General features: G+C 47.6%; 1 protein-coding gene and 1 pseudogene across 1 annotated transcript; one reads left to right on the forward strand and one right to left on the reverse strand.

The window, feature by feature from the left end:
• The first annotated feature begins 80 nt into the window (after positions 1 to 80).
• LOC134206708 (transcription factor grauzone-like) lies at positions 81 to 2,208 on the forward strand. Its single transcript, XM_062682434.1, has 3 exons — positions 81 to 886; positions 946 to 1,237; positions 1,293 to 2,208. Exons 1-3 carry the CDS (start codon positions 193 to 195, stop codon positions 1,843 to 1,845), a joined length of 1,539 nt encoding a protein of 512 aa, XP_062538418.1. The 5' UTR covers positions 81 to 192; the 3' UTR covers positions 1,846 to 2,208.
• Positions 2,209 to 2,499: 291 nt separating this feature from the next.
• LOC134207207 (zinc finger protein 260-like) lies at positions 2,500 to 9,209 on the reverse strand (annotated as a pseudogene).
• Positions 9,210 to 10,456: the final 1,247 nt, after the last annotated feature.

Raw genomic sequence — 10,456 nt, forward strand, 5'->3', positions numbered from 1 at the left:
GGTCGTCCATCAAGTCTATTTATGCGATGCGACTTTGTTTCAGGTTGCATTCGTTTTTTGTTCATCAAGACGAGGACAAATCCACTGTGACAAACAACTGTGCGACATAATCAAACTTGGTCAATATTTTAGGACACTGTTTTTTTATCCTTCCGTAATTTATTCATAGTTTTGTGTAAAAGTGGCATCCAGATGGAATTACAAAGTGAACAATTGGTGCCGAACAACTGCTGCTTCACCTGCCTACGCCGGTCGGACGATTATTTGCACATCGTCAGCGGCGACGGCGAAACATCGGAATCGAAGCCAATCGCCGAACTGTTGGTCAAACACTTTTGGTTCAAACAGGCCGATTTTGTTAGCACCTCCCAATCGGTGATATGCCAGATCTGCTGGGCTCGGGTGGACGAATTTCACCAATTCTATCTGGAGGTGGAACGGAACCACCGTGACGTGGATCCGACAAAGGCTGAGGTCAAGCACGAGGTTTCCGGTTGCAGTGAGGACTTGGATGTACCTCCGCCCGTTGAGGTGGTGGTCAAGATCGAAAGCACCAACGAGGAAGAGCCGGAGCAGGACAGCGAGGATGACGGCCAACCGGATCGAAATTCGGAGGACGATGACCGGAGTGAGCAGCAGCCGCCGGAGGAGACGACGGTGGTGATTGTCGATCGAAAGCCGAAGCGGAAGTATACGAAGCGGATTAAAACGGAAAACCCGGTAGCCAAACCTAAGGGGACTTACCAGGTGAAGGATGCGAAACAGCTGGCCGAGGAGGATGAAATCATAAAGGCTCATGTGAAGTACATTTGCGAAATATGCGGCATGAATTGTCCGACGTTTACGCTGTTTCAGAAGCACTCGAAGGTTGCACACGAGATTCAAGGTAGGGATCTCTTTTTCATCAGAGAAAACTATTAAAAACATCTTTCGTTTTCACTTCAGGTTGCATCACTTGCTGTGGGACGCGTTATCACAAAAAGGTCCGCCTGCTGGAGCACGTACAAAGGCTGCAGGATCCAAATTGTTTCAAGTGTGATATTTGCAATAAAAGCTTCGTCAATAGTCGTGGCATTCGGAGACATAAGGAGGAAATGCACGTCCCAGATGAACTGAGGATCTACGGTTGCGATCGATGTCCGAAGCGCTTCACGAAGAAAAGTCAGCTGGCTTACCACCTGAAAGGGCACGACACATTGGATAACGAATCGGCCAAGTGCCCACAATGCGAGAGAACGTAAGTTTCGTTTAAATAGTTCAGTTTTTGTTCATATTATTGATCGCAAATTCAGCTTCCAGACGGAGTCGCAACTGAAGGTGCACATCAAGATTCGCCACACGCGCCCCACCGACTTTATCTGCGATGTCTGCGCGAAAGGGTTCTACTCAAAAGCGGAATTCCAGCGGCACAAGAAGCAGCACGAAATGCGCCCGGAGGAGTTGCGAGTGCAGTGCGACATCTGCCAGATGTGGTTGAAGAATGCGCTCTGCTGGCGGAAGCACTACCGCCGTCACAATCAAGGTCCAACGGCGTGCGATCTTTGTGGGCACATCTCGCCGAACGCCACGGCATTAACCAGCCACAAACGGCACCGGCACCGGACGGAACGGAATCACACCTGCCAGGAGTGCGGCAAGCAGTTCAAGCGACCGCTTGGGCTGCGTGAGCACATGGCTTCGCACACCGGGGAAGCACTGTACACGTGCAGCTTCTGCGATAAGACGTTCAACTCGAATGCGAATATGTTCTCCCATCGGAAGAAGATGCACCCGAAGGAGTGGCTGGAGCAGCGGACGGCACAACTGGAAGCGCAGCGAGGGGTGGCTCCGGCGAGTGTGCAATAAGGGACGACAATTGGTGAGTATTTTTATGTGTATAGGTTTGTATAAAAGCTGTAAAGGGGAGATCGTATTTTTGATAGCTTCGAAATCCTTCTGCTGGTCAATTGTGTTCAGCAAATTTCTTTTGCAATTGCTCTGCCGAAATCTTAGCCAAAAAAAAAATCCCGGAATTTGGTGAGTCTATGAAGTGTGGTTGAGAAAGTAGAGAAGAAATCTTTGAGGGCCGAATTAACTAATTATTTGCTGCCGTAGAGCTCATCTCTGTGTCTGCGGTAAAGTAGCAGGACGCGGAAGTTGTCCATCTTCGTGGACCTTTCAAAAAGCAGAAACCGAGAGATGCCCTGCTTTAGGACTTTTGAGTTTAACCTAGGCCCAGTGAAGCTGGAACAGGACAGCCAGAATGTCGGACAATAGTCCGATGAAAACGGTTCTTGGTAATGGTTTCGAGTTTCGATTGATAAAAAAGAAGGGGCGCAATACGATCAAGGTGGAAGTAGCATTAAAAATCTTTTCATGAAATTTGGTTATTCTAAATAACTTATGCATTCCTTATTCTGGTTACAAAATTCAAAACTTATCTAATATTAGTACCTTTCTGAACTCTCACTACATCATATATTGTCCTCCATTTGCCCAACCGCCGATTCCTGCTGTTCCTTAAGCGTTGGGATTCTTCCGTATCTTGTCCTCGTACCACTCCTTCGGATGCTCTTCCGATGGGAGGCTCGATTGCGTGCAATTGAACGTCCGATCAAAAAGTCGCACTGGTACAGAACTTCGCCCGTGTGCGACGCCATGTGTTCCTTCAGCGAGATCTTTCTTGAATGTCTTCCCGCAAACGGAGCAGCCAATCGCCCTCCGATGTTGAGCCTTGTGGTACCGCAGGGCCATAACACTTTGCACTCGCCACAGATGTCGCACGTCTGCGTCCCGAATGAAGTAGCACATGTTTTCGATAGTTTTGTTTGTATACCCTAAAAATTGGATCCAATTATATTTTCAAACCGATAAAGAACAAAAAACCTACCAAATGCTGCAAAGGAACATTGCAGCCGTTCCTCGAGGTTTGTCCTTCTGCTTCCATCGGGGACGCTAAATGCGACGAATAGGAGGATAACGCCTGGAACCCTCGAGCACAAACGTGACACACAAACGGACACTCCTTGGTATGAACCAGTCGTTCGTGCTGCTTCAGCATCGACTCAGACAAAGTACTTATCGCATGCTTCGGCAATTTCTTTCGTTCATCTTCCGTGTACTTTTCGTGTACGTTCAGATACGCTTCTTCGAAAACCCTTTGGCGCACACTACACTGGAAGACTTTCGCTTCTTCCTGCACGTGCTGCTTCCCCACGTGAGTGCTCAGCGCTTCACTATGCTTGAACTGCCGAGCAGACTTTGCAACGAACCGTTCCGGATTCTGGTGGTACAGTATGTGGTCGATCAATCGAGGCTTCGTGAACTTGTGCCACAGCAGAGGGCGCCGCATGTTCCCATGTGCCGACTGAGAATGCCTAAGAAACGCCTGATACGTACTGTGCTTCTCGCTGCACGTGGCATTCGAGACTGATGTTCGCCACGATGAATTCTTCGTCCCTAATCGCTTTCTGGGATTGTGCCTTCGCTTGATCGGTATCCTCAGCTTCTTCGCCCTCCTCTCCATCATTGTCTCCATCGATTTCATTCTCAGATTCCGGATGGCACCTCTTGATGCGCAACCACCAGACTCTTCAGGCAAACTTCTAGCACATTTCGCACTCGAACAACTTCTTCGCGACGTGTTTGATGTCCATGTGGCTCTTGAGCCCTCGAACTCGGACACCGCTTGTCGCAACTTTCGCCTTGAACTGGTTCATTCAGGTGATCTGAATGTGATCTAGAATCTGCCTCTTTGGCAGAATTTCTTCTTGCAGCATAGTACGGTTGTTGACCTTCTGTGTTCTTCTTGGAATGTTTCTGCAGAAGGTCAAAGGTAGGATACTTCACAGAGCAGTAGCTGCATTCCAAGCTCGTGCTTTGCGGCGTATTTTCAATATTCTTCCGCTCATCTTTGTCCAGTAAGTCGGCTTTTCGGCGACTTAACTTTGACATCGTCATGATCGATTCATCATCGTCGCTTTGTTCCTTCTCGCTGGGACAGTATCCATCCGATTGTTCACTATCATCGCCTCTAACAACATCACCCCATCCTCACCAAGTTCCTCTACTTATCCTTTACGCTCGCCGCTGCAGCATTTCCTGCTCCTGCTTAATTTCCAACAATTGGTTGGATGGTCACTTTCGTTGGAGTGGATCTTTCGATCTCGCAGTAGAATTGATGGAATTCATCGATTTTGTTCCAGCACAGCTGGCACAGGACTACATTCGCACGATCCTCCTACCAAAAAACATTCAATTTATTATCATTCATTTTAAGATAATAGCAATTTTAAATTATTCTAACGTAAACAAGGATACAGATTTGAAAGAATTCAACTTCGAAGACTTTTGTACTTACATTGAACCAAAAGTGCGCATGCATTCTGTGCAACCGACTGCTGAGATTGTGATCGATTCGTCGGATTGAGCACTTTTCGTACAAGTTAGACAGGATGAAGTTTTTCAGATTTAAATGAATGTTTCATAATATTAAATATTTTGTTCTATATTATTTTAAAATTTGTCCGACAATCGTCTGAAAAAATTGAAAATCTACAAACAAAATAAAACAGCTATTGTCATTGAATGTCAAAATGGAAACGACATCATACACTAGAAAATCAAGTTTTTTATTTACAAGCATTCATGGTATCATTATCACCAATTGTACCATGAATAATTTTGACGATAGCCTCTACAATTTTTGGAATTTGGATGATACACTACACGGGTCGTTAAGCATCTTACCATTCAAAATGACCTTTTGCGAACAAAAAATTGCTGAAGCATTCATGTTACGATCACTTTATCATGCATATGTTCTAGAGCGCTGCACTGGGTCATTACCAAGATTTGGGAGGAGAGTTTTGCCGCAGGAGTGGATGGAAGGTGTCGTGTTCCCATCTACAATAAGGGCGATAAGCTAGATTGTAGCACTACCGCGCAATCACATTGCTGAACGCCGCCTACAAGGTACTCTCCCAAATGTTATGCCGTCGATGCCAACTGCAAGGTGAGTTCGTGGGGCAGTACCAGGCGGGTTTATGGGCGAACGCTCCACCACGGACCAGGTGTTCGCCATTCGTCAATGCTGCAGAAATGCCGCGAATACACGTGCCCACCATCATCTATTCATCGACTTCGGCCGCTGATACACAATCAGTCGGATCAGCTATGGCAGCTAATGCACGAACACGGTTTTCCGGATAAACTGCGGTTGATCACGGATCGGGTGATGTGCGTAGTTCAGTTTCAGGGGCATTCTCGATCCTTCAGACCGCAGAGGGTTACAAGAGGTGATGGTTTTCGTGTCTGCTATTCAACATCGCTTTGGAAGGGTAATACGAAGCGAGTTAACACAGGTGGTACAATTTTCAATAAGTCCGTCCAGCTATTTTGCTTCGCCGACGACGATATTGACGTAACTTTGAGAAGATGGAGAAGCCTACATCAGACTGAAGAGGAGAGCTAAGCGGATCGGACTAGTCATCAACCGTCGAAGACAAAGTACATGATAGGAAGAGGTTTGAGACGACAATGAGCCACCGCGAGTTTGCATCGGTGATGACGAAATCGAGGTGGTAGAAGAAGTGTGCAGGCTCACTGGTGACTGCCGAAAATGACACCAGCAGAGAAATTCGGAGACGCATAGTGGCTGAAAATCGTACATACTTTGGACTCCAAGACGCTTCGATCGAATAGAGTTCGCCGCCGTACCAAACTGACAATCTACAAAACGCTCATTAGATCGGTAGTCCTCTACGGACGAGACCTGGACGATGCTCGCGGAGGACCAACGCGCACGAGTTTTCGAAAGGAAAGTGCTGCGTACCATCTATGGTGGGGACTTCGTCGAGTCAAGTACGAGACACTGAAGACGCCTTACTGTTGAGGTCGAAATACGTATCTGTCATGTACAATTAAGTGGTGGAATTCAATGGGATTGTATTAACTCGTCTTAGCAAGTGTATAATCGAAATTTAATTATGAATAGTTTGACATTTTCATCTGTATCATAAAATCATAAAAGCGCTATTACTTGAAGAATTTCATTCCATGAATAGAAACTGAATTATATTACGATTCGATGACTGGTTCATTTCTATTCTGGCGTTTAGACTGTTCAAGAGTGAGCAAGTCGCTTGAACTGAACGCCTTTATTCAACTCATTTGAATGAAAAGAAAGTTGAACAAGTTCAACTTTTGGCAAGTCAATTGGGTTCTAATATGAAGAATCGATATTAAAATTTCTTTTAGGAACGATGAATTGAATTATCTTGAACCATCAGTTTTCTTCTGGCTCACTTCGGAAATTTTTTTCGTGTCGAGGAATCGCAAATCCCGCACCCATTCAATGTACAAGGTAGTGATTCAGTCGTTGTTCGGACCTCTGAAGGACTTTATCTATAACATCAGAAATGTCGTCTCGACGCACGTGGTCTATCTGTGAGCTAGTGTCGTCACTTGGATGTTGCCAGGTGTGTTTACGGATATTCTTACGTGCAGTAATGCTTTTCCCATCCCTCTAGCAGCAGCAAAGGTTACAAGTCACAGACCATTATTCGAATGACAGGGGCGAAGAAACTTTCTCTTCCGATTTGCGATGACAATCTTTACATCGTGTGTTGGGCACTCTCGTAGGCCTTATCAAGGCTCTCATAGAACTCATCCTTCACGTCATCAGGCTTATCGTTCGTTGGGGCATAGATGCTGTCAGGCTATAGTTGAAAATTTGCCCTTCATTCTCAACAAGCAAATGCGTCGTTTATCGGCTTCCATCGGATAACACGTTCATTTATTTCATTTATTTACTCTACATCTAAACAGCATCTGAATCAACAATTTGACACAACCTACAGTTTCGAGGCCGCATCTCCCCATCCTCGAATATGCCCCACGCTTGCCAAGTCGTTTTGCACCTGGTCTGCCCATCTCGCCGCTGCACTCAACACCGTTTCGTACCTGCCGGATCGGAAACGAACATCATCTTTGCAGGGTTGCTGTCCGGCATTCTTGCAACATGCCCTGCCCATCGTACCCTTCCGGCTTTAGCTACCTTCTTGATACTGGGTTCGCCGTAGAGCTGGGCGAGCTCGTGATTCATTCTTCGCCGCCACACACGTCTTCACACCGTCAAACATGGTCCTAAGCACCTAGGTCGTACCGCGGTCGTCGGTACCGAACATTGTTGATGACGGATAGTTGGGCGCAGGTTAACCAGATTGTGGTCAGAGTCGATTTTAGCGTCACGATATGTCCTGACGTCGACAATGTCGGAGAAGTGCCGTCCATCAATCAGTACGTGGTCGATTTGTGATTCTGCTCGTCGGTGATCTCAGCTGTACCGATACAGGGGCTGTGGAAAGGTGCTGCGAATGGCCATATTCCTGGAGCAATCAATTAGTCGTAGGTTGTTTTTGTTCGTCAGCCGGTGAGCGCTAAACTTCCCAATAGTCGGTCTCTCTTCCTCTTGACCAACCCGAACGTTCAAATCTCGTATGATGATTTTAACGTCGTGGCTGGAAGCTGTCATCCTCACGTTCCAGCTGCGCGTAGAATGCGTCCTTATCATCATCAGTCCTTCCGGAGTGTGGGCTATGGACGTAGTCGGTCTAAACTCCTCCTCTTGACCGCGAACGTTCAAATCTCGTATGATGATTTTAACGTCGTGGCTTAGGAACTGTCGTACTCACGTTCCAGCTGCGCGTAGAATGTGTCCTTATCAGTGTGTCCTTCCGGAGTGTGGGCTATGGACGTTGATTATGCTGAAGTTGAAGAACCGGCCTTTGATCCTCAACTTGCACATTCTTTCATTGATCGGCCACCACCCGATCACGCGCCTTGCATATCGCCCATCACTGAAAGCTGTTAGCTCGTGTTTGCCGCAGCTCTGGTAGATGGAGATTACCTCTGAACGTTCCCATTGATCCCTTCAACAAACCTCCTGCAGCGCTACGATGCCGAATCCACGGTCCAAGCACATCGGCGAGTATGCGTGTGCTCCCGATGAAGTTGAGAGATTTGCAGTTCCACGAACCGAGTTTCCAATCGCTAGTCCATTTTCGTCGCAGTGGTCTTCGCCGATGGCTCCGGTCCGTATACCTGTTGTGTTCGTTGCGTATTTTTTTACTGCTGGCTTGCGGGCCTGACACCAAACCCCTAAATGTTCGGAGGACCATTCCCTTATTCCCGGTGGACCATGGTGCACAGTTTCACTTAGAGTCCGGTTGGAACAAAATCCAATCAACACATAGATTAATAAGTTGCTAGGCTACTGAGCGCTATAACAAAATTTGATCAATGGAACATCAAAGCAATAATAGAATCTAAGTACGTTGCTAGGCAACGCGGTTGAAGAAATTCAAATTTAACTTTGGCATCTGTTCGGACGGTCGGATTTTAAACGAAACCGTTTTGAGAATCAACCTTTGAAAGGATGATCAAAATTTTAGTTTGTTCTTCTCCCTTCCGTCTCAATCGTCCACGTAGACTTGTCTGCCTGTTCTACTCGCTTTCTGTGTCGTTCGTCTAATTGTCGTCTAAAAGTCCGTGGGCTGTCTTCGATAGTTTGAGCACCACTGTACTGTTGCTCAGAGTGTACTTAATTGTTATCTGCTGACCAAACTCCACGTAATTCACTCTACCTCAAATACAATCTAGATTTATTCACCGTTCAACTCTCTTCTTGCAATACAATTTTCTTCAATTCGCTACTAATTCTGTTTACTCAACTTCGGCCATTTGTTTATATTTTCCTTTTCCCTTTCTGTTTATGTTTATCCCTCGCTTTAATTTTATCACTCACTCTCATCATATCCGCTGGGACTGACATTTGCCTAATCGGCCAAATATTGGTTGTGATGCGGCTGCGTCTGGGCAGGGTTGCCAGAATTTCGGCCGTAACTCTGCCCCGGAGGCCACTTCCGGCTCAGGGTTACCTTCCTCAACTTCTATCACGGCCAGCCTCGCTGACGCTCGCTACCTTCCGGTGCTAGTACGCACCACGCTTGACGGACCCTTCCGTCTCCGGACACTATGGTTCTTCTACCTCCACGAACCCAACACTTACGGTTGGTACCATCTACGATATACAAAATCTCCTGCTTGCGGTCTTGATTCGCCGAACCACTTGGACCTCCGTTCAGCAAAGGCACGTACTCCTTGATCCATCTATCCCACATCACGCTGGCTATTTGCTGGGACCGCTGGAAGGCGTCCCGAAGGGCCATTGCCGGATTGGGTGGCGGCGTGTACCGCTTGGCTGATTCGTGACCCACCCTCAAAGTGGTTTGGGGTTAGTGCTTCTGCCTCGTTGTTCTGTTGCGACACGTAGGTGAGGGACGAGAATTGACGATGTCCTCAGCCTCAACGATTACCGTCTGCAAAATCTCGTCCGTCAGTCGCCTTCCATCGTTCAACGCTGTTAACGCCTCCTTCACGGAACGCACCAACCGCTCCCAGACGCCCCCATAGAGGCGCAGCGGAGGATTGAACGTCCACCTAGTCCTTGCATTCGTCAGCTGGTCTGCACAGTCATCTCTGATGCCCTGTACACCTCTACTACTTCCTTGCTTGCTCCTGCAGATTCGTCCCGTTGTCGGAGAAGAATTCAATCAGCCCGGCGACCGATAAACCGGTGTATCGCCATCAAACGGACTGTTTGTCAATCCTGGGCTACCTCCAAATGTACCGCTCGTATCACCATGCATGTGAACAGCGCTATCCAACATTTCTCTGTTCGACGCCCTACAGTTACGTCAAACGACCACAGATAATCGACACTCACGTAGCTAAATGGCCGAAGATTCGGCGTAATGCGCTGCACTGGTAGTGGAGCCATCCGTGGAGCATGGGGACGACAGCGATGTACACCAGACGCAGGCCGCCGACACTTTTCTCACCACTGCATCTACATGCGGAATGTGTAGCCGCACCTCGTTTTAACCGCCGCGTGCTCATGCCACTCCTCTCATATGTTTGGACTATCAGCTTCAATTCTGTGGTCGTTCGGAAGAATCTGGGAACCGCAAGTCGAACGGTGAACTCTGCCCGCTCCACGCGGCCTCCATTCTGATCAAGCCATACTCATCTACCAGCGGGTCGGCTTGTATGCGGACTAGACTTCTCAAGTGCCATCCACTGGCTCGCCGGACGATCTTTGTTCCTCGACAGCACCTTCAGCTCATCGATAAAACTCTCCAACTGCGCTACCTTCAGCAAGCATCGCTCTGCTTGCTCGTACTCCTTCTGCTGTAGTGGTAGTCGAACCGACGCACCCGCATTTGATATGCGACTTCAGCTGATCTTTCGTTGCTCGCAACGTTTCTATCACGTTCCTTTTTCCGTCTACAGTTCGTCACAAATCAAACACGCACGCTATCGTTCGGACCAGGATCGTCCACTTCGAGAGCGTTCGCGTCTACAAGAACTGCTGGTATCTTTACGTCGTGGCAACAGATGAACCCGAAGTTCCTCA

This window comes from Armigeres subalbatus, chromosome 1 (assembly GCF_024139115.2).
Source record: "Armigeres subalbatus isolate Guangzhou_Male chromosome 1, GZ_Asu_2, whole genome shotgun sequence".
In the NCBI taxonomy this organism is placed as follows: Eukaryota; Metazoa; Arthropoda; class Insecta; order Diptera; family Culicidae; genus Armigeres; species Armigeres subalbatus.

Excerpts from the sequence above, each read along its gene's own strand:
- LOC134206708 (XM_062682434.1), top strand. The coding sequence starts at position 193 with ATGGAATTACAAAGTGAACAATTGGTGCCGAACAACTGCTGCTTCACC. Across the intron at positions 887-945 it reads GGTTGCACACGAGATTCAAG|GTTGCATCACTTGCTGTGGG; the intron begins GTAGGGATCTCT and ends TTTTCACTTCAG. Across the intron at positions 1,238-1,292 it reads TGCCCACAATGCGAGAGAAC|CTTCCAGACGGAGTCGCAAC; the intron begins GTAAGTTTCGTT and ends TCGCAAATTCAG.